This window comes from Pristiophorus japonicus, chromosome 3 (genome assembly GCF_044704955.1).
Source record: "Pristiophorus japonicus isolate sPriJap1 chromosome 3, sPriJap1.hap1, whole genome shotgun sequence".
NCBI classification, from domain to species: Eukaryota; Metazoa; Chordata; class Chondrichthyes; family Pristiophoridae; genus Pristiophorus; species Pristiophorus japonicus.
The window spans coordinates 60,567,576-60,592,155 of NC_091979.1; the positions used below are offsets into that span (position 1 = coordinate 60,567,576).

The 24,580-nt window shown below is 44.6% G+C and overlaps 1 protein-coding gene across 1 annotated transcript in view; it reads left to right on the top strand.

Annotated features, from left to right (window-relative positions):
* Positions 1-24,580, top strand: part of LOC139253819 (low-density lipoprotein receptor-related protein 1-like) — a 2,398,725-nt gene that overhangs the window by 2,225,500 nt on the left and 148,645 nt on the right. Inside the window, exon 71 of the mRNA XM_070873585.1 lies at positions 5,068-5,197. Coding sequence (XP_070729686.1) covers positions 5,068-5,197 — 130 coding nt within the window. The remainder of the gene's footprint in view (positions 1-5,067; positions 5,198-24,580) is intronic.

Genomic DNA, 24,580 nt, shown 5'->3' on the forward strand with positions numbered 1-24,580 from the left:
ATGTTTGGCCCCCATCATAATCTCTGCTTCCTTGCCATTGGCTCCATCCTCTTCCCTGGCCCCACACTCAGCCTAAATCTGATCATAAAAAACTCCATGTCCTTGTAATGCCAGATTTGGACTTCAAACCCCAAATATATGCTATCACCAAGATCACAAACATCCACTTACACTATATTATCCCATTTTGCAATTACATCACCCATTCCATCAGCAAATCCTTATTTACTCTTTTGTCACTTTCAGACTAGATTTCTCCAATGTCCTCCTTGGTTACCTCTCACAAATGACAGCTTGTTCAACATTTAACCACCCATACCATGTTGCACTAAATCCTTGCCCGTCACTTCATCCTCACTGATCTGCACTGGCTTCCTGATCCCCCCCAAAGCATTAAATTTAAACCTCTCATTCAAATTTTTCTTTGGCCTTACTTCACCTTACTTAAGCAACATCTCCAGCCTTACAAAAACAAAATACTGCGGATGCTGGAAATCTGAAATAAGAACAGAAAATGCTGGAAATACTCAGCAGATCAGGCAGCATCTGGGGGGAGAAAAACAGAGTTAACGTTTCAGCTCGTTGACCTTTCACCAGTTCCGACGAAGGGTCATCGACAAATAACTATAGGAACAATTCATCACCTAAAATTTCTCCCACTACTACTATCATCATTAACCACCCTATATTGTGTTTGTCTAAAATTCACTTGCCACATCAACCAAATTCAGAAGGAGCAGCGGGCTGAAATTGGTGAAGGCCAAGGTCCACCTAAGTGCCGCCCAAAGGACCATCGATGGTCACTGAGCGTCCAGGCAGTACTTTGCCTGGAAGATTCCTCTAAAAGAGGTGGCAGTACCGCCCGACGGCCAAACAACGGCCAAAGCCGTCAATCTGGGCAGCAGCGGGTGGGAGCTCTCTATCTCAGCGGCAAAGGCTCTTGCCGCCCAAGTGCCACTGAGGTTGGAGTTGGGCTCAGGGACGGTGGAAGACCTGCAAATAAAAATCATAGGAAACAAAAAAAAACACCGGAGCACCTTCAGGGGACCCCAGCCAGGTAAGTCGCTGTAAACAAAATTAAAAAAAATATTTTCACTAACCTTTTTTTCCCCTTCTTCGTACCTATCTTCGGGGTTCGAACAGCCTCCACGCAGAGGTCCTTCCCCCTGCTGGAGCTGACTCCCGCCCGCACCAATCTGGCATCTCGGCGGGCAGGAGGCCTCTACGCTACTTGGCCACCAGAGGATGTCAGTGGGCAGTTCCCGGTGGCAATCCCCTCCCGCCCACTCCAGCCCAAGTGGAAAATGGCGAGGAGAGGAAAACGGCAGCAAAACTCGGCGGCAGTGGGTGGTAAGGCCACCAATATCGGGGCCAAGGTGTTTTTCATAATTCAAGTGGACAAAGTGTATCTTTATGCTTCACTGAAAAGCTGGTGACAACACTAATAGAACTAAACGCAGAAATAACATCAGCCTTCACACTGTCTTCCAAAGAATTTATTTTCTGATGTGTATTGTCTGGTGCTGCTTCCATGAGGAAGATTGGACTTGATTGTGGCTCGCTATCTATAATGGAAGCAGGGTTAGGAGTAGGTTCTAATAGGACTAGAGTTAATGGTTCTTTGTCAATAATAGAAGATTACACTTAACAGCATCACGTACCCAAATGTGCATCAGGAGTTATTCGACTGTGCTCTGACTGACCAAGATCACACGATTTTTGTTTGTTACAGTGCTCAGATTGCTAGCTGTAGGCTGCCACCTGCTGCCTTTCTTGAACAACTTCATAAAGTTAGTCAAATTGATACACACAAGTACGAAAGGCACAGGGTTTTTTCAGTGAACTAATAGTCCAACATTTCAGCATTTTATTTAAAAGAACTCGTTATTTCCATTAACTATCAAGAATTACTTGCACTTTATTTCAGTCAAGTTGGTTTCAGAATCGAAATAGCAGCTATCTAACCCAATAATGATTATTTTAATGGTTATTAACTTACTGTTTAAAATAAAATCTTTACCATTTTTCAATGTAGTAATTATTTGCTATCATACAGCCCTGTATTCAGGATGATGTGTGGGCTGCTGAAATCTCCCTGACTGCTGTCAACACCACCCTGTAAATGGGCTGACAGAGTTATATTGCAGTCAGAAAATGGCTTTTCCTCATTCTCTTCCCCGCCCCCGCCAAGAGAAAACCTCAACAGCAGTCATAACAATGCTCAGTCAAGATGCCTAACCATGAACTAATTCAATTTTCTCCTAATGATAGCCAGAAACGTTCAGTTTCTGGTGGTCCTGGTATGTGAACTCATTTTCCAGCCATCAAAATTTGATGAATTCAACTTCAACTCATAGGTGAGTATTTTATTTTGTATTTCTGTTCTGGATTTAATTTTCCTCATCTTTAGTTTACTCTTGCACAATTGCCCAACTGGGAGGTCAGGCAGGTAACTTACTCGTAGGTACAACTACCATTGCTGAGACATCTCTGAGGAAAGAGTTAGGGTGGAACATGTCTCTAAGAGTGGTGCAGCTTGATTTGTGCTCTAACTTTTCCTTATTATCTATGGCCTTGCTTAGATTGGGGCTCATAAGATGGTGAACTGTTGGTGATAACCCGAGGCCCACCAATCCATACACTTCACATTTGCATGCCGGTATGCTGTCCCCCAAACCTGATATGGCTTTTGATTCTTGGCACAGAATAAGAAATTTGGAATGAGGTTCTGTTTTCTCTTTTGGGAAATTGTATTTTTTCCACCCTGTGAAATGGTAGTTTCAGGTTTCAGAGAGACTTGTGGTGACAATAAAAGAATAACAATTCAAATATCTTCCGATTTATCTGACTTTGCTGGATATATTTTAGAAACATTAGGAAATATTTTCAAATCTATTCCATCTGAGGTGGGCTGGGTAATTGATTAACATCAGTCTCTGTTGATCTTTCCATACTGTAAATCCCGACAGAATTTTCATGCTGGCGGCAATGTTTGTCAAAGTATAGAGCATTTGTATTCACTGCTGCCCAAAATGCACTATTTATTCTCATTCACTCTTGCAAAAGTTGAACATTCCTTGCAACAAATCAGTAAACTGGGAACACTGCAAAAGTGTTCTTGGTAGTTCAGTAAGCATTAATTTTCTGATTGTACTTTATTTTTATTTTTTGTGTGGAACTATTGAAATCAAGCAATTTATTCAGTGCAGCCTCGTTTGAAAGTCTATGATCTCCTTACAATGTATTTCAGCTACAATAGTCAATGGATACAATGGATACAAGTATATATCCAATTCCCGTTTGAATGTTCCCATTGAATCTGCTTCCATCACCATTTCAGACTGTACATTCCAGATCATAATAATTCACTGCATAAAAACATTTCTCATCATCTTTCCTCTGATCTTTTACCAATTATCTTATAACTGTGTGAATATTGACCCCTCTGCCAGTGGCAATAGTTTTTCCTTATTTACTCTATGAACACCTATAGAATCATAGAATGGCTACAGTTCGGAAGAAGGCCTTTCAGCCCGTCAAGCCCGTGCCAACTCTCAGCTAGTCCCATTCCCCTGCCCTTTCCCCGTCGCCCTGCAAATTCTTTTCCTTCAGATACTTATCCACCTCTCTTAAATCTCTCCTTAACCACCTGTGCTCTAACGAGAACAATCCCAGCTTCTCTAGTCTCTCATCATGACGGGAGTCCCTCATCCCTGATATAATTCTAGTAAATCACCTCTGCACCTTCTCCAAGGCCTTGACATCCTTCCTAAAGTGTGGTGCCCAGAATTGAACACAATACTCTAGCTAAGGCCTAACTAGTGATTTGTAAAGGCTGAGCACAAGTTTCTTACTGTTGTACTCTATATAAGCCCAGCAACATTGTTGTAGAATTAGACAAATTAAACAAATGTTATATCTTTTTTGGCTTATTTATCTCTGCCAATATGTGGGATAGACTATGCATAACATTTATAAATGAACACCATACAAACTTAACTTTTACATTCTTATATCTTGCCTAATCATTTTGGGCAATATAAACAAGCTGATTTGGTATATTTTTTATTAAGAAATAAATTCAAATCTGCCTGAAGAATCACTGATAAATTCATCTCAAGTCCAGTTGTTATGACTGTAAAATAAAAGATGTAGCCTAGGTTTAAAATGTTTGCCCTTGGATTGTGTTTTACAATTAATAAAATGAATATGTTTATTTTCTTTACAAACAGATTGATTATATGAGTAAGAACACAATTAAAAGTAAAATATGAGTGTATAGGGTATTCTGTAATTATATTTAGGCTTTAACTAACATCTTTTAAAATTCAAATGTCCTTACTGTGAAGGAAGTTTCTGAATTTATAATCAATATTTGTGTTTCTTACGTCACCATGGTGTCAGAGTATGTTTGTTGCCTTCAGAAATTAAAGAGTTTATTGCATCTCATAACAAAGTAAAGGAACCTGTATGGTCCTTTCCGCAAATTCCAGCGGCATATTTATCAACCCCCCTACTTTTGTGTATCCATTTAGGCAACAGCAATTCCATCTCTTAACGTAGGAATTAGTTGTTTATACGCACTGAAGATCTTAGTGATTCCGTGTGAACATGAAAAACTATGAATTCTGCTGGCCTTTACAGATATAAAATGAGTCATGTCCCATCACCTCCTGTATTATTGTAGATGGTTAAATGTAATGATGTGTTATGTGCTTATACAAACATGTTTCCTGTGGAAAATGAGTTGCGAGTATTGCTACAAGTAAATGCTTCTGTACAGAATTTTTAGGCATGTATTGTGAATTGCTCGTTCTTACTTTATTGTATACTGAATCCCATTTGTTGCTGTGCTTTTGTGCTGTTGCCTGACCAACTGTTCTTGCCAGCTTTGATTGATTGGAAAAAAAGGACAACGTTTTATCTGTCCTTAATGTTGTCGCTTCTGAATTTACAACAGATGATTAACAACATGCCCGAGTAAATTGTGACTCCTTTGTAATTAGCCATATGCCATTGATGACAAACATTATTAAATTAAACCTTGCATGTGATTTATATTAACAGAAGGACTGTGTAATTAAATGTAAAGAAGATCAGTTCCAGTGTAAGCATGGCCACTGTATTCCTGTCAGGTGGCATTGCGATGGAGATACTGATTGTCTAGATGGCAGTGATGAAGAAAACTGTGAACAAGGTAACTGAAATAGCTTAACATTGTTTCACTCTTATCCATTTAATTTTCAGCTTGCATTAGAATGATATGTGCCTAAACAGAATATATTGCTATATTAGTGAACCTTGTTTATTGCCAGGATTTTATGACCATGCTTTGACATTTTATGCTCTGTAAATTCTGTTGCCATATGGTAGGTCCTTGGTTGATAGTTTTATGGTTACAGCTTTGAGTGTCTTCAGAGCCAGATGTTTCTCATTGTCAGCTACCTACATGAGGGAGTTTAAATTCTTCAGTGTGTTTTTTTAGTGCACTGTTAAAAGTGGTCACACTAAGTTCTTGTGAACATCTTAAATGGTTGAAAGCATGCTGTACAATATTAGAAACAAACACGCTAATATAAAATTAACTCGTTTATTTTGAACAGGGTAATGCCTTTGTCAAAATAGCTGACAGGAATTTTCCATACAAATGCATTATGCATGCATTGCTACCATTGCACAACGCAGTGTCAACAACATAACGATGTGGAGGATTGATGACTTTGTTAAATAGTGCACACCAGAATTTGAAACACATCTGTTAACCGGTGCATTAAAAATAGCCCACAGAGGAATTTTGGCAAGAGTTTTGTCACATTTCACTTGTGCTGAACAATGAAATATTATAATCATAAAAAGAACTAACACCGACTGGTGAGCAGATTAGATGGTGCTATTTCTTATACAATCACCTTCGCAGATTCCCACTTCAGTCTCACCAACTGAGCAAATTGCAGACTGGTCTGCAGTTCCACAATCCTTTTTTTCCTGGTTGGAGACTCACAGTAACAATGATAGATGGTAAAAAAGGAAACCGAGGAAAAAGAACAGAACCATTCACTGTGTTAAATGGGCTAGACATCATACTTTGTACAAAATTAGCTCTTATGCTGACACCTGATGCAAACTAAGATTTGGAACAGGGAAAAAAAAATGTATCGCCAGCATTACAAACATTTTTTCTCCCTTGTTAAAAGGTTTCAATGTCGAAAAGAACACAAAGTGCAACAATACAACCAGATTCTTAGAATTACTAGTAAAGCTTGAATATATTTAAGGCGGAGATAGACAGATTTTTGAGCGATAAGGGAATAAAGGGATGGGAGCGGGCAGGAAGTGGAGCCGAGTCCATGATCAGATCAGCCATGATCTTATTAAATGGCGGAGAAGGTTCGAGGGGCCAAATGACCTACTCCTGCTCCAATTTCTTATGTTCGTATGTTATGTTGAGAGGAAAAATAGCCCTCTTTTTTTGCTGGCAGAATGGAGGTAGGTGGTCTTTGTGATGGAAAGGATATGGGGCTAAAAGCTCAGCTCAGGGTTGAATAGCACAGCAAGGTTGAGAAAAGTCTTGTTCAACCTGTGACAGTGACTTGGAGGTTGTGGTAGGGACAGAACACAATTGGGGGTGATTTTAACCATACTCCTGCAGAAACCTGGTTGGTGGGCAGGTAAAATCGCACTGGCTTTTACTTGTCCGAAAGCTGGCTCGATCGCAACATCTGCAATTGTAACCTACTCTCCTCAGCAGGCAGCAAAGACATGTGCCCAGAGCCAACAGGGTCCTTCTTTATACATGCATGTTGCGGCCCGATAGCATTATCGTAACCCGGCTGTAATTTTAATTCAGGCCTGAGTGGGGAATCCACTTGGAGTTAAAATCAGGGCCAATTTAGCTTCAGTCTTCCCAATGTGGAAGAAATTGTGCCTTATCAAGGACTGGGTATCAGATAAGTGGTTTGACTACACAAGCTTTGTAGAGGGTCAAAGGAGGTAATGGAAAGGTAGAACTGAGTGTCATCAGTCTACATGAGGAAGGTAAGCCCCTGTCGGCGGATTATGTTGCCAAGGGGCATTTAGATGAGGAAGAGGAGCAGGCGATGGATATTTCCTTTGGGAAATTCCAGAGGTAATAGTGCAGGAGTGGGAAAAGAAGCCATTGCTGGAGATACTCTGGGTCCGATTATATAGGTAAGAATGGAACCAAGAAAGGCCAGTTCTACTGAGCTGGACAACATAAGAGTCAGTTTGCAGAGGATTGTGTAGTCGAACATGTCAAAGGGCTGCAGAGAGATAATGTACCTCGGTCCCAGAGGATGCCATTTGTGACTTTGATTTTCGGGCTATTTCAGCAATTCAAACACGGAGAGATTCAAACAGGGAACATTTAGAAATGAGACCAAGATGACAGCAATAAATATGCAGTATATTTCATTCTTCTTCTTAGGCAGTCCCTCGGAGTCGAGGATGACTTGCTTCCACACTAAAATGAGTTCTGAGGTGACTGAAGAGTCCAGTGCGGGACCTACAGTCTCTGTCACAGGTGGGGCAGATGGTGGTTGAAGGAACGGGTGAGTTGGGATCCTGGGTTGCTGCACGCTCCTTCCGCTGTCAACGCTTAGCTTCAGCTTTCTCTCAGTGAAGAGACTTGAGTTGCTCAGCGCCTTCCTCCACTTTGAGTGGTCTTGGGCCAGGGATTCCCAGGTGTTGGTGGGGATGTTGCGCTTTTTCAAGGAGGCTTTGAGGGTGTCCTTGAAGAGAAATGCAGGGAACAGCACCAACCCTTGTACATGGCCGCATTTGACCTCACAAAGGCCTTTGATACTATCAAACAAGGGATTATGGAATGTCCTCCTCAGATTCGGCTGCCCTCAAAAATATGTCACCATCCTGCGCCTGCTCAACGATGACCTGCAAGCCATGATCCTGACCAATGGATCCACCAGGGGTTCGGACCAGGGTCAAGCAAGGCTGTGTCATCGCACTATCGCTCTTTTCGATCTTCCTTGCTGCAATGCTCCATTTCACCCTCAGCAAGCTCCCTGCTGAAATGGAACTAAAATACAGGACAAACGGGAATCTGTTCAAACTTTGCTGCCTCCAGGTCAGATCCACGGTTGCCCAAACCTCCGCTATTGAATTATAGTAAGCAGATGATGCTTCCGTCTGCGCACACTCAGAGGCCGAACTCCAAGCCATCATCACCTTCACCGAGGCGTACGAGAGCATGGGTCTTACACTAAACATATTTCATTATTCAGTTGTTGAAGGAGTGGAATGACAAAATTGGTAATAGATTCTATAACAGGATGCACAAAGTTTTTATCACAAAGATATCCATTACAGGCATCTTGACAATGAGGACAGCCTCCATTGTGCTGTATGGCACTACCACTGTGCTAAATGGGATAGCTTCAGATCAGATCTCGCAGCTCAAAACTGACCATCCATGAGGTGCTGTGGGCCATCAGCAGGAGCAGAACTAGATTCAACCACAATCTGTAACCTCATGGCCAAGCATATCCCTCATTCTACCATCACCATCAAGCCAGGGGACCAATCCTGCTTCAATGAGGAGTGTAGAAGAGCATGCCAAAAGCGTACCTAATAATGAGGTGCAAACCTGGTAAAGCTGCAACACAGGAGCACATGCAGGCTAAACAATAGAAGCAGCTTGCGATAGACAGAGCTAAGCGATCCCACAACTAATGGATCTGATCAAAGCTCTCTAGTCCTGCCACATCCAGTCATAAATGGTGGTGGACCATTAAACAACTGACAGGAGGAGGAGGCTTCTTGAACATCCCCATTCTCAAAGATTGCGGAGCCCAAAACACGAGAGCAAAAAGCAAGGCTAAAGCGTTTGCAACCGTCTTCAGCCAGAAGTGCCGCATGGATGATCCATATCGGCCTCCTCTTGAAGTCCCCACAAACACAGAAGCCAGTCTTCAGCAAGTTTGATTCACTCCACATGATATCAAGAAACGGCTGAGCGCACTGGATACAGCAAAGGTTATGGGCCCCGACAATAGCCCGGCTGTCATGCTGTGGACCTGTGCTCCAGAACTAGCCGTGTCTCTAGCCAAAATGTTCCAGTACAGCTACAACAGAGGCATCTACCCAACAATGTTGAAAACTGCCCAGATGTTTCTGTCCAACAAAAAACAGGACAAATCCAATCTAACCAATTACCACCCCATCTGTCAATTATCAGCAAAATGATGTACAGTGTTGTCGATAGTGCAATCAAATGGCACTTATGCACCAATAACACCAATGCTCAATGATGCTCTGTTTGATTTTCGCCAGGACCTTTCGGTTCCAGAACTCATTACAGCTTTGGTCCAAACATGGACAGAAGAGCTAAACTCCAGAGGTGAGGTGAGAATGACTGCTCTTGACATCAAGACAGTATTTGACTCAGTGTGGCATCAAGGAGCCCCAGTAAAACTGAAGTCAATGGGAATCAGGGGAAAGACTCTACACTGGCTGGAGTCATACCTAGCACAAAGGAAGATGGTTGTGATTGTTGGAGGCCAATCATCTCAGCCCCAGGACATCACTGCAGGAGTTCCTCAGGGCAGTGTCCTAGGCCCAATGACCTTTAACTGTTTCACTAATGACCTTCCCTCCATCATAAGGTCAGAAGTGGAGATGTTTGCTGATGATTGCACAGTGTTCAGTTCCATTCGCAACTCATCAGATAATGTCTGCATGCAGCAGGACCTGGATGACATTCAGTCTTGGGCTGATAAATGGCAAGTAACATTCGCGCTACACATGTGCCAGGCAATGATTATCTCCAACAAGAGAGCATCTAACCACCTCCCCTTGGCATTCAACGTCATTACCATCACCGAATCCCCGAACATCAATATCCTGGGAGTCACCATTGACCAGAAACTTAATTGCACCAGCCACATAAATACTGTGACTACAAGAGAAGGTCAGAGGCTGGGTATTCTGTGGCGAATGTCTCACTTCCTGACTCTCCAAATCCTTTCCACCATCTACAAGGCACAAGCCAGGAGTGTGATGGAATACTCTCCACTTTCCAGGATGAGTGCTGCTCCAACAATACTCAAGATTCGTAGAGCAGCGAACCTGGTCGGGAACAGAGAGGAAAGAGAAAAAAAATCAAGAAGGGACGTCACAGGACTGCAGGTAGATGATTGGTTGGTGAGAATAACTGTTGTCTTTTCTTCTCTCTGAGTTAGGGCAGAGGGGTATACCAAAAACTTTAGTTAATAATCTAATAAATAGAGGCATGGCAGGGCAGTCCTGTGCCATGTGGGAATATGACCACGTGTGTGGCAAATGCCACCAGCTAGAGCACCTCAAGCTCCAGGTTTCAGAGCTTGAGCAGCGGCTGGCATCACTGCAGTGCATCCGCAAGGCTGAGAACTTTGTGGATAGCACACTTAAGAAGGTGGTCATCCTGCAGCTTAAGAGTGTACAGGCAGAGATGGAATGGGTGACTGCCAGATAAACAAGGAGGACCATGCAAATAATGCAGGAGTCCCCTGAGTGCATCTCGCTCGCTAACCAGCTTTCAGTTCTGGATACTGGTGAAGGCGATAGTTCCTCTGGGAAGTGCAGCCAGAGCCAAGTCCATGGCACGACAGGTGGCTCAGATGCACAGGGGGTGGGCGGGGGTTGGGGGAGGAAGAGTGGAAGAGTAAAAGTGGTAGGGGATTCATTAGTTAGGGGAGCAGACAGGCGTTTCTGCGGCCATAGATGTGACGCCAGGATGGTATGTTGCCTCCCTGGTGCCAAGGTCAAAGATGTCACTGAACAGCTGCAGGACATGCTGAAGGGAGAGGGTGAACATCCAGAGATTGTGGTCTATATTGGCACCAATGACATAGGTAGAAAGAGGGATGAGGTCCTCCATGCAGATTTTAGGGAGCTCAGAAAAAGATTAAAAAGCAGGACCTCAAAGATAGTAATCTCCGGATTACTCCCAGTGCCACATGCTAGTATGTGCAGAAATAAGAGGAGCGAGCAGATGAATACATAGCTGGAGAGATGGGCTTTAGATTCCTGAGGCATTGGGGCCGTTTCTGGGGGAGTTGGGAGCTGTACAAGCTGGACGGGTTGCACCTCAACAGGGCCAGGACTAATATCCTCACGGGGAAGGTTGCTAGTGCTGTTGGGGAGTGTTTAAACTTGGCAAGGGGATGGGAACCTGTGAGTAGATTCAGAAAGGAGAGAAGAAAAGCTGGAAAAAGAAGGCAGAAAATTAGAAAGCAAGTTTGGAAGGCAGAGGAACAAAGAATAGAAAGTAGACAACAAGGGAGTTTGGTAGTGCTAAATGGTATATACTTCAATGTAAGGAGTCTAGGGAGTAAGGCAGATGAGCTGAGGGCACAGATAGACTTGTGGGAGTATGGTATTATAGCTATTACTGAGACATGGCTGAAAGAAGGACAGGAATGGCAGCTCAACATTCCTGGTTACAGAGCTTTCAGACAAAATAGAGAGGGGGATAAAAAAGGAGGGGGGGGTTGCAATATTGATAAAAGAAACAATTATAGCTGTGAGGAGGGATGATATGTAGAAGGATCATCAAATGAGGCGATATGAGTTGAGCTGAAGAAAAGTAAAGGGAAAATCACACAGTGTACTTTCGATCCCCAAATCGTCAGATGGAAATAGAAGAACAAATATGTAGGCAAACGTCTGAGAACTGCAAAAACAATAGGGCAGAAATAGTAGGGCATTTCAACTACCCGAATATTAACTGGGATAGAATTAGTATGAAAGGCATACAGGAAGTAGAATTCTTAAAATGCATTCAGGAGAACTTTATAGCCAGTATGCAGCAAGCCCAACAAGCGAGGGGGGGCGGTTCGCAACTTAGTTTTCGGGAATCAAGCTGGGCAGTTGGAAGGGGGATCAGCGGGGGTGCATTTTGATGCTAGTGATCATAATTCAGTTAAATTTAGGTTAGTTATGGAAAAGGATAAAGATAGACTGGGAATAAAAGTTCTCAATTTGGTTAAAACTAATTTTACTAAGCTGAGATGTGAACCAATGCAGGGAGACAGAGGGAAACAAAATGGAGACAGAAGTAAAAGACAGAAAGGAGATGAGTAAAAGTGGAGGGCAGGCAAACCCATGGCAAAAAACAAAAAGGGCCACTGTACAGCAGAATTCTAAAGGGTCAAAGTATAATAAAAAGGCAAGCATGAAAGCTCGGTGCTTCAATGCGAAGAGTATTCGGAACCCAGGAGAGCTAGTTAGAATGGGTGAGAGCTCAGGTGAACAGGACCCCAAGAAAGAATGCAAAAGGCAGGAGGCAACAGAGCAGAGTAGCACTGGGGTAAGTGTAAACCACAAGGTGATAGGAAGGGACAATATGTATGAATATAAAGGGACTAAAGGAGAGGTCAAAACTAAAAATCATGGTTTAAAAACTAGTATTAAAACACTCTACCTAAACGCACGCAGCATTCGAAATAAAGTAAATGAGTTGACGGCACAAATCATTACAAATGGGTATGATTTGGTGGCCATTACAGAAACGTGGTTGCAGGGTGGCCAAGACTGGGAATTAAACATACAGGGGTATCTGACAATTCGGAAAGATAGACAAGAAGGGAAAGGAGGTGGGGAGCTCTGTTAATAAAGGATGATATCAGGGCAGTTGCGAGAGACGATATTGGCTCTAATGAACAAAATGTTAAATCATTGTGGCTGGAGATTAGAGATAGTAAGCGGAAAAAGTCACTGGTGGGAGTAGTTTATAGGCCCCCAAATAATAACTTCACGATGGGGCAGACAATAATCAAGGGAATAATGGAGGCATGTGAAAAAGGAACGGCAGTACTCATGGCGGATTTTAACCTACATGTCGATTGGTCAAATCAAATCGCACCGGGTAGCCTTGAGGAGGAATTCATAGAATGCATACGGAATTGTTTCTTAGAACAGTATGTTACAGAACTGACAAGGGAGCAAGCTGGTCCTGTGTAACGAGACAGGAATAATAAACGATCTCCAAGTAAAAGATCCTCTCGGAACGAGTGATCACAGTATGGTTGAATTTGTAATACAGATTGAGGGTGAGGAAGTAGTGTCTCAAACGAGCGTACTATGCTTAAACAAAGGGGACTACAGTGGGATGAGGGCAGAGTTGGCTAAAGTAGACTGGAAACACAGACTAAACGGTGGCACAATTGAGGAACAGTGGAGGACTTTTCAGGAGCTCTTTCATAGTGCTCAACAAAAATATATTCCAGTGAAAAAGAAGGGCGGTAAGAGAAGGGATAACCAGCCGTGGATAAACAAGGAAATAAAGGAGCGTATCAAATTAAAAACCAATGCGTATAAGGTGGCCAAGGTTAGTGGAAAACTAGAAGATTGGGAAAATTTTAAACGACAGCAAAGAATGACTAAGAAAGCAATAAAGAAAGGAAAGATAGATTACGAAAGTAAACTTGCGCAAAACATAAAAACGGATAGTAAAAGCTTTTACCAATATATAAAACGGAAAAGAGTGACTAAAGTAAATGTTGGTCCCTTAGAAGATGAGAAGGGGGATTTAATAATGGGAAATGTGGAAATGGCTGAGACCTTAAACAATTATTTTGCTTCAGTCTTCACCATGGAAGACACAAAAACCATGCCAAAAATTGCTGGTCACAGGAATGTGGGAAGGGAGGACCTTGAGACAATCACTGTCGCTAGGGAGGTAGTGCTGGACGGGCTAATGGGACTCAAGGTAGACAAGTCCCCTGGTCCTGATGAAATGTATCCCAGGGTATTAAGAGATGGTGGAAGTTACAGCAGATGCATTCGTTATAATCTACCAAAATTCTCTGGACTCTGGGGAGGTACCAGCGGATTGGAAAGCAGCTAATGTAATACCTCTGTTTAAAAAAGGGGGCAGACAAAAGGCAGGTAACTATAGGCCGGTTAGTTTAACATCTGTAGTGGGGAAAATGCTTGAAGCTATCATTAAGGAAGAAATAGCGGGACATCTAGATAGGAATAGTGCAATCAAGCAGTCGCAACATGGATTCATGAAGGGGAAATCATGTTTAACTAATTTACTGGAATTCTTTGAGGATATAACGAGCATGGTGGACAGAGGTGTACCGATGGATGTGGTGTATTTAGATTTCCAAAATGCATTCGATAAGGTGCCACACAAAAGGTTACTGCAGAAGATAAAGGTACACGGAATCAGAGGAAATGTATTAGCATGGATAGAGAATTGGCTGGCTAACAGAAAGCAAAGAGTCGGGATAAATGGGTCCTTTTCGGGTTGGAAATCGGTGGTTTGTGGTGTGCCACAGGGATCGGTGCTGGGACCACAACTGTTTACAATATTCATAGATGACCTGGAAGAGGGGACAGAGTGTAGTGTAATAAAATTTGCAGATGACACAAAGATTAGAGGGAAAGCGGATTGTGTAGAGGACACAGAGAGGCTGCAAAGAGATTTAGATAGGTTAAGCGAATGGGCTAAGTTTTGGCAGATGGAATACAATGTCGGAAAATGGGAGGTCATCCACCTTGGAAAAAAAAGCAGTAAAAGGGAATATTATTTGAATGGGGAGAAATTACAACATGCTGCGGTGCAGAGGGACCTGGGGGTCCTTGTGCATGAATCGCAAAAAGTTAGTTTGCAGGTGCAGCAGGTAATCAGGAAGGCGAATGGAATGTTGGCCTTCATTGCGAGAGAGATGGAGTACAAAAGCAGGGAGGTCCTGCTGCAACTGTACAAGGTATTGGTGAGGCTGCACCTGGAGTACTGCGTGCAGTTTTGGTCACCTTACTTCAGGAAGGATATAATAGCTTTGGAGGCGGGTACAGAGACAATTCACTAGGCTGATTCCGGAGATGAGGGGGTTACCTTATGATGATAGATTGAGTAGACTGGGTCTTTACTCGTTGGAGTTCAGAAGGATGAAGGGTGATCTTATAGAAACATTTAAAATAATGAAATGGATAGACAAGATAGAGGCAGAGAGGTTGTTTCCACTGGTCGGGGAGACTAGAACTAGGGGGCACAGCCTCAAAATACTGGGGAGCCAATTTAAAACAGAGTTGAGAAGGAATTTCTTCTCCCAGAGGGTTGTGAATCTGTGGAATTCTCTGGCCAAGGAAGCAGTTGAGGCTAGCTCATTGAATGTATTCAAATCACAGATAGATAGATTTTTAACCAATAAGGGAATTAAGGGTTATGGGGAGCGGGCGGGTGAGTGGAGCTGAGTCCACGGCCAGATCAGCCATGATCTTGTTGAATGGCGGAGCAGGCTCGAGGGGCTAGATGGCCTACTCCTGTTCCTAATTCTTATGTTCTTTTGTTCTTAACCAAAGTGTACAGGAAACAGCTACTTGATGGTAAATCAGTGTCAGAGCAGTGGGAGGCATTCAAGGAGGAGATAATGAGGGTTCTGAGAAAGTATAGGTGCGAACTTAGTCAAAGCCAAGGCCCGCCCAAAGGACCGCCGAGGGCCGCCGAGAGACCAGGCGGTACTTTGCCAGGAAGATTCCTCAAAGAGATGGCAGTGCCGCCTGGTGGCAAAATAATGATGTACAGCGTTAAACTGGGCAGCAGCGGGCGGAGCTCCCAATTTCGGTGGCAAATGCGATCCTCGCAAAGTGTCGCCAAGGATTGAGTCAGTTCGAGGGAGGGGGAAAGACCTAAAAATAAAATCCTTCACAAAAAAACCCAATAGAACACCTTCAGCGGAATCGACACAGATAAATCGCTGGAAAAAAAAATTAAAAGAAGTTCAACGAACCTTTTTTTGCAGGTTTTCTTACTTACCGTCAGGGTTAGACCTGTCTCCATGCAGCGGTCTTTCGCCCTGCTGCTGCCGACTCCCGCCCGGAGGAATCTGCCAGCTCGGCAGGCAGGAGGCCATTTATGCGACTGGTGCGCCAGCGGCCGTCAGCGGGCGGTTCCCAGCGGTACTCCCCTCCTGCCGGCGGCAGACCTAGATGAATCTCTCACCGAGGGGAGAGCGGCGAAAAAACTCGGCGGCAGCCGGCAGCAGTGGCTGGTAGTGGGCAGTAAGGCCACCAATTTCGGCCCCAAAGTTCCTTTAAAGAAAAAGAGTGGGTCGAACACATCTCGAGCCCCCTGGATGTCAAGGGGCATACAGGGTAAGATAAAGAAAAAAAGGGAAGCTTATAACAGATACCGAGGGCTCAATACTGAAGAAACCCGACAGGAGTATAGAAAGTGCAGGGCTGAAATTAAAAAGGAAATTAGGAAAGCAAAGAGAGGGCATGAAAAAATATTGGCAAGTAAAATCAATGAAAATCAAAGATGTTTTATAAATACAATAAAAGCAAGAGGATAACTAAAGAAAGTGATAGGTCCTTACGACACAGTATAAATGCACACGAGGCCCATGCTTGAGAGAAGGTCAGTCTGTGACCTGTCCTTTATTCCTTAGCACTCAAGTGATGAAGGTGGGTGGAGCTTCCCCTTTTATACCTGAAGGTCCAGGTTAGGAGTGTCTCCCACCTAGTGGTCCGTGTTCTCACGGTGTACAACTTAGATCAGTTTATACATGGGTTACAATGCTGGTTGAATACATGACATCACCTCCCCCCCCAAAGTCTTATTGGGATCACAGGTTGAGTCTCTCTGGTGGTTTACGCTCTCTTGTAGAGCGCCTGAGTTGGGGCTCCGGTTGTTGGGCGCTGGCCTGAGTGTCTGCTGTTTGCAGTGCCTCAGGCCTGTCCGGACTGCTCACAGTGACTGGGCTCTCCTCCCTTTGGTTCCGGTGTTCGATCACCTGTGGTGGAGTGATCTCTATATCATGTTCTTCCTCTGCTTCTTCTATGGGGTTGCTGAACCTCCTTTTTGTTTGATCCACATGTTTGCGGCAGATTTGTCCATTGGTAAGTTTAACTACCAGAATCCTATTTTCCTCTTTGGCAACCACAGTGCCTGTGAGCCATTTGGGCCCTGCAGCATAGTTGAGGACAAAAACAGGATCATTTACATCAATACATCGCGCCCTCTCATTCCTGTCATGGTAGTGATATTGTGACTGGCGCCTGCTCTCGACAATTTCTTTCATGGTGGGGTGTGCAAGGGATAATCGGGTTTTGAGCGTCCTTTTCATTAGTAGCTCTGCGGGTGGAAGACCTGTGAGCGAGTGTGGTCGGGTTCTATAGGCCAACAGGAGGCGTGATAAGCGGGTTTGTAGGGAAACCCCTTTGAATCTGAGCATCCACTGTTTGATTATCTGCACTGCTCATTCTGCCTGGCCATTTGAGGCCGGCTTGAACGATGCCGTTCTAATATGGTTAATTCCATTGCCTGCCATGAAGTCCTGGAATTCAGTGCTTGTGAAGCACGGGCCATTGTCACTGACCAAGATGTCCGGTAGACCGTGGGCGGCGAACATTGCCCGTAGACTTTCTACCGTGGCAGAGGATGTGCTTGAATTTAAAATGTCACACTCGATCCATTTGGAGTAGGCGTCTACTACAACCAAAAACATTTTCCCCATGAAAGGACCTGCGTAGTCCACATGGATGCGTGACCAAGGCTTGGCGGGACATGGCCTGGGGCTAAGGGGGGCTTCCCTGGGCGCATGGCCCAGCTGGGCACACGTGTTGCACCTGCGAACACAAAGTTCCAGATCTGCGTCGATCCCTGGCCACCAAACGTGTGACCTGGCAATTGCCTTCATCATGACAATGCCCGGGTGCTCATTGTGGAGTTCTCTGATGAACACCTCTCTGCCCATCTGGGGCATGACGACGCGGTTTCCCCACAGTAGGCAATCGGCCTGAATCGAGAGTTCATCCTTGCGCCTGTGAAATGGTTTAAATATCTCAGGGCATGCCCTGTACGTGGCTGCCCAGTCCCCATTCAGGACACATTTCTTGACTAGAGACAATAGTGGGTCTCTATTTGTCCAGACTTTAATCTGACGGGCTGTCACGGGTGAGCCTTCGCTTCCGAAAGCTTCAACAGCCATGACCATCTCAGCACCATGCTCGGTAGCCCCCTCAGTGGTGGCTAGTGGAAGCCTGCTGAGTGCATCAGCGCAGTTTCCGGTGCCCGGTCTGTGCCGAATTGTGTAGTCATAGGCAGCTAACGTGAGTGCCCACCTCTGTATGCGGGCCGATGCGTTTGCATTAATGGCCTTGTTGTCGGCCAAAAGGGACATTAGGGGTTTGTGATCTGTCTCCAGCTCAAATTTCCTGCCAAACAGGTACTGGTGCATTTTCTTTACCGCATATACACATGCGAGCGCCTCCTTTTCTACCATCCCGTAGCCCCTTTCTGCCTGGGACAGACTCCTGGAGGCATAAGCTACCGGCTGTAACCGACTTTTGGCATTGACATGCTGCAACACACACCCGACACCATAGGACGACGCATCGCACATTAACACAAGTTTCTTACATGGGTCATATAGCGTTAACAGATTGTTGGAACATAACAAATTGCGTGCTCTATTAAAAGCCCTTTCCTGGCTATCCCCCCAGACCCATTCACGACCTTTGCGTAGGAGCACATGTAGCGGCTCTAGCAGCGTGCTCAATTTGGGAAGAAAGTTACCAAAATAGTTCAGGAGCCCCAGGAACGAACGCAGCTCCGTCGTGTTACGGGGTCTGGGTGCTCTCTGGATCGCTTCCGTCTTGGATGCAGTAGGGCTGATCCCGTCTGCTGCTACCCTCATCCCCAGGAATTCTACCTCTGGAGCTAGGAAGACGCACTTCGCCTTTTTCAGTCGCAGACCTACCCGGTCCAGTCTGCATAGCACCTCCTCCAGGTTGTGGAGGTGTTCTTCAGTATCGTAACCCGTAATGAGGATGTCGTCCTGAAAAACCACCGTCCCTGGAATCGACTTGAGGAGGCTTTCCATATTTCGTTGGAAGATCGCGGCGGCCGAGCGAATCCCGAACGGACATCTGTTGTACTCAAACAACCCCTTGTGTGTCGTGATGGTGGTCAGCTTCTTCAACTCACTCGCCAGCTCCTGGGTCATGTAAGCTGAGGTCAGGTCCAATTTTGAAAAAAGTTTGCCACCGGATAGCGTCACAAAGAGGTCCTCCGCTCTCGGTAGTGGGTACTGGTCTTGGAGTGACACCCGATTGATGGTGGCCTTGTAATCACTACATATCCTGACCAACCCATCCGCCTTGAGCACCGGCACAATCGGGCTTGCCCAGTCACTGAATTCAACTGGCGAGATGATGCCTTCCCTCAACAGATGGTCCAATTCGCCTTCTATCTTTTCCCGCATCACGTACGGCACCGCTCTGGCCTTGTGGTGTACTGGTCTGGCGTCCGGGTTTATGTGAATCACTACCTTGGCCCCCATGAAAGTGCCAATGCCGGGTTGAAATAATGAGTCAAATTTGTCCAGGACCTGTGAGCATGATACTCGCTCCACAGAGGAAATTGCATTGACATCGCCCCATTTCCAGTTCATGACAGCAAGCCAACTCCTCCCCAGTAGTGCGGGCCGTCCCCTGGGACAATCCAGAGTGGCAACCTGTTCTCCGAATCTTTGTGGGTCACGACTACCGTGGCGCTGCCTAGCACCGGAATGATCTGCTTTGTGTAAGTCCGTAGCTGTGCGTCAATCGGCGATAATTTGGGCCTCCTGGCCTTGGATGTCCACAACTTTTTGAACTGTTTGATACCCATCAGGGACTGGCTGGCACCCATGTCTAACTCCATTGATACTGGGATGCCATTGAGGAGCACTTTCATCATTATCGGTGGCGTCCTGGTGTATGAACTGTATACGTGCTCCACATGAACTCGCTGAACTTCAGCTTCCAGCGATTTCCCCCAGTGTCCATTTCTGCAATTTCTGCAGGTATTTTGCTCATCTCTGCAAACTCCGGCTGAATGTATGCCTCCACGCCTCCAGCATGAGTTGCGGTTTGAAACAAAAGGTCCCTTGCCAGTCGATCGTCCCTGACTGCCCCTGTTATTGTCCTTGAGTGCACCATTAAAAGGTGTTGATGGCCCCATTACTGGCCGCATTGTCCCTTGCAATGGCGTGAATCGCTGTTCAGCTTGCCATTGTCTCTGTCGAACTTCCCCTCTGGGTTCGACTACATGTTGGGGCATGCCTGACTGCCCTTGTCTGCCTGCAGAACTGTGTGCTGCTTTAACAATGTTGAATCTCTGTCCCAACCATTCCTTAACACAGTACCTCTCGTCTGTTCTGTTAGTGGCCATGCTCGCGTGGTTTAAATCCCAGTTTCTTGTCGCCATTGATCGGTCCTTACTACACAGTATAAATGCACACGAGGCCCATGCTTGAGAGAAGGTCAGTCTGTGACCTGTCCTTTATTCCTTAGCACTCAAGTGATGAAGGTGGGTGGAGCTTCCCCTTTTATACCTGAAGGTCCAGGTTAGGAGTGTCTCCCACCTAGTGGTCAGTGTTCTCACGGTGTACAACTTAGGTCAGTTTATACATGGGTTACAATGCTGGTTGAATACATGACAGAAAGAGTCGGTTCTGTTCGGGACCATAAATAAGAACATTAGAAATAGGAGCAGGATTAGACCATTTGGCCCCTCGAGTCTGCTCCGCCATTCAATAAGATCATGGCTGATCTGATTATGGTCTCAGCTCCATTTCCCTGCTCGCTCCCATATCCCTTTATTCCATTTACGCTCAAAAATATGTCTATCTCTGCCTTAAATCTATTCAATGATCTCGCCTCCACAGTTCTCTGGGTCAGAGAATTCCACGGATTTACAACCCTCTGAGAAGAAATTCCTCCTCATCCCAGTTTTAAATGGATGGCCCCTTATTCTGAGACTATGCCCCCTAGTTTTAGTTTCCCCTATGAGTGGAAATATATTCTCTGCGTCCACCTTGTCGAGCCCCCTCATTATCTTATAAGTTTCAATGAGGTCACCTCTCATTCTTCTGAACTCCAACCTACTCAACCTACCTTCATAAATGAACCCCATCATCTCAGGAATCAACCTAGTGAACACGCTCTGAACTGCTGCAATACAAGTACACCCCTCCTTAAATAAGGAGACCAAAACTGTATGCAGTACTCCAGCAAAAGATAGAAAGAAGAAAAGTAAAAGTGGAGGGCAGAGAAACCCAAGGTAAAAAGCGAAAAGGGCCATATTATAGCAAAATTCTAAAGGGACAAAGTGTGTTAAAAAGACAAACCTGAAGGCTCTGTGCCTCAGTGCGAGGAATATTCATCATAAGTTGGACGAATTAACTGCGCAGATAGCAGTTAACGGATATCATGTAATTGGCATCATGGAGACATGGCTCCAGGGTGACCAAGGCTGGGAACTCAACATCCAAGGGTATTCAACATTCAGGAAGAATAGACAGAAAGGAAAAGGAGGTGGGGTGCCATTACTGGTTAAAGAGGAAATTAACGCAATAGTAAGGAAGGACATTAGCTTGGATGATGTGGAATCGGTATGGATGGAGCTACGGAAAACCAAAGGGCAGAAAACGTTAGTGAGAGTTGTGTACAGACCACCAAACAGTAACAGTGAGGTTGGGACAGCATCAAACAAGAAATTAGGGATGCGTGCAATAAAGGTACAGCAGTTATCATGGGCGACTTTAATCTACATGTTGATTGGGCTAACCAATCTGGTAGCAATGTGGTGGAGGAGGATTTCCTGGAGTGTATTAGGGATGGTTTTCTTGACCAATATGTCGAGGAACACAACTAGAGGGTTGGCCATCCTAGACTGGGTGATGTGTAATGAGAAAGGAATAATTAGCAATCTTGTTGTGCAGGGCCTCTTGGGGAAGAGTGACCATAATATGATAGAATTCTTTATTAAGATGGAGAGTGGCCCAGTTAATTCATAGACAAGGGTACTGAACTTAAGGAAAGGCAACTTTGATGGTATGAGATGTGAATTGGCTAGAAGAGACTGGCGAGTGATACTTAAAGGGTGAACTATGGATAGGCAATGGCAAACACTTAAAGATCACATGGATGAACTTCAACAATTGTATATCCCTGTCTGGAGTAAAAATAAAACGGGAAAGGCGGCTCAACTGTGGCTAACAAGGGAAATTAAGGATAGTGTTAAATCCAAGGAAGAGGCATTTAATTGTCCAAAAAAAGCAACAAACCTGAGGACTGGGAGAATTTAACAATTCGGTAGAGAAGGACAAAGGGTTTAATTAGGAGGGGGAAAATAGAGTATTAGAGGAAGCTTGCTGGGAACATAAAAACTTCTATAGCTATGTGAAAAGAAAAAGATTAGGGAAGACAAATGTAGGTCCCTTGCAGTCAGATTCAGGTAAATTTATAACTGGGAACAAAGAAATGGCAGTCCAGTTAAACAAATACTTTGGTTCTGTTTTCACGAAGGAAGACACAAATAACCTTCCGGAAATACTAAGGGACCAAGGATCTAGTGAGAAAGAGGAACTGAAGGAAATCCTTATTGGGCATGAAATTGTGTTAGGGAAATTGATGGGATTGAATGCCGATAAATCCCCGGGGCCTGATAGTCTGCATCCCAGAATACTTAAGGAAGTAACCCGAGAAATAGTGGATGCATTTGTGATCATTTTCCAACAGTCTATCGACTCTAGATCAGTTCCTATGGACTGGAGGGTAGCTAATGTAACACCACTTTTTAAGAAAGGAGGGAGAGAGAAATGGGTAATTATAGACCAGTTAGCTTGACATCAGTCGTGGGGAAAACGTTGGAATCAATTATTAAAGATGAAATAGCAGCACATTTGGAAAGCAGTGACAGGATCGGTCCAAGTCAGCATGGATTTATGAAAGGAAAATCCTGCTTGACAAATCTTTTAGAATTTTTTGAGGATGTAACGAGTAGCGTGAACAATGGAGAATCAGTGGATGTGGTGTATTTGGACTTTCAAAAGGCTTTTGACAAGGTCCCACACAAGAGATTGGTGTGCAAAATTAAAGGACATGGTATTGGGGGTAATGTACTGATATGGACAGAGAAACATAGAAACATAGAAAATAGGTGCAGGAGTAGGCCATTCAGCCCTTCTAGCCTGCACCGCCATTCAATGAGTTCATGGCTGAACATGCAACTTCAGTACCCCATTCCTGTTTTCTCGCCATACCCCTTGATCCCCCGAGTAGTAAGGACTTCATCTAACTCCTTATTGAATATATTTAGTGAATTGGCCTCAACAACTTTCAATGGTAGAGAATTCCACAGGTTCACCACTCTCTGGGTGAAGAAGTTTCTCCTCATCTCGGTCCTAAATGGCTTACCCCTTATCCTTAGACTGTGACCCCTGGTTCTGGACTTCCCCAACATTGGGAACATTCTTCCTGCATCTAACCTGTCTAAACCCGTCAGAATTTTAAACGTTTCTATGAGGTCCCCTCTCATTCTTCTGAACTCCAGTGAATACAAGCCCAGTTGATCCAGTCTTTCTTGATAGGTCAGTCCCGCCATCCCGGGAATCAGTCTGGTGAACCTTCGCTGCACTTTCTCAATAGCAAGAATGTCCTTCCTCAAGTTAGGAAACCAAACTGTACACAATACTCCAGGTGTGGCCTCACCAAGGCCCTGTACAACTGTAGCAACACCTCCCTGCCCCTGTACTCAAATCCCCTCGCTATGAAGGCCAACATGCCATTTGCTTTCTTAACCGCCTGCTGTACCTGCATGCCAACCTTCAATGACTGATGTACCATGACATCCAGGTCTCGTTGCACCTCCCCTTTTCCTAATCTGTCACCATTCAGATAATATCTGTCTCTCTGTTTTTACCACCAAAGTGGATAACCTCACATTTATCCACATTATACTTCATCTGCCATGCATTTGCCCACTCACCTAACCTATCCAAATCACTCTGCAGCCTCATAGCATCCTCCTCGCAGCTCACACTGCCACCCAACTTAGTGTCATCCGCAAGTTTGGAGATACTACATTTAATTCCCTCGTCTAAATCATTAATGTACAGTGTAAACAGCTGGGGCCCCAGCACAGAACCTTGCGGTACCCCACTAGTCACTGCCTGCCATTCTGAAATGTACCCATTTACTCCTACTCTTTGCTTCCTGTCTGACAACCAGTTCTCAATCCACGTCAGCACACGACCCCCAATCCCATATGCTTTAACTTTGCACATTAATCTCTTGTGTGGGACCTTATCGAAAGCCTTCTGAAAGTCCAAATATACCACATCAACTGGTTCTCCCTTGTTCACTCTACTGGAAACATCCTCAAAAAATTCCAGAAGATTTGTCAAGCATGATTTCCCTTGCACAAATCCATGCTGACTTGAACCTATCATGTCACCTCTTTCCAAATGCGCTGCTAATTAATTCCCTGTTTTCTCTCTCCCTCCTTTTTTAAAAAGTGGGGTTACATTGGCTACCCTCCACTCGATAGGAACTGGTTGGCAGACAGGACGCAGAGAGTTGGGATAAATAGATCCTTTTCAGAATAGTCGGCAGTGACTAGTGGGATGCCGCAGGGCTCAGTGCTGGGACCCCAGCTATTTACAATATACATTAATGATTTAGATGAAGGAATTGAGTGTAATATCTCCAAGTTTGCAGATGACACTAAGCTGGGTGGCGGTATGAGCTGTGAGGAGGATGCTAAGAGGCTGCAGGGTGACTTGGA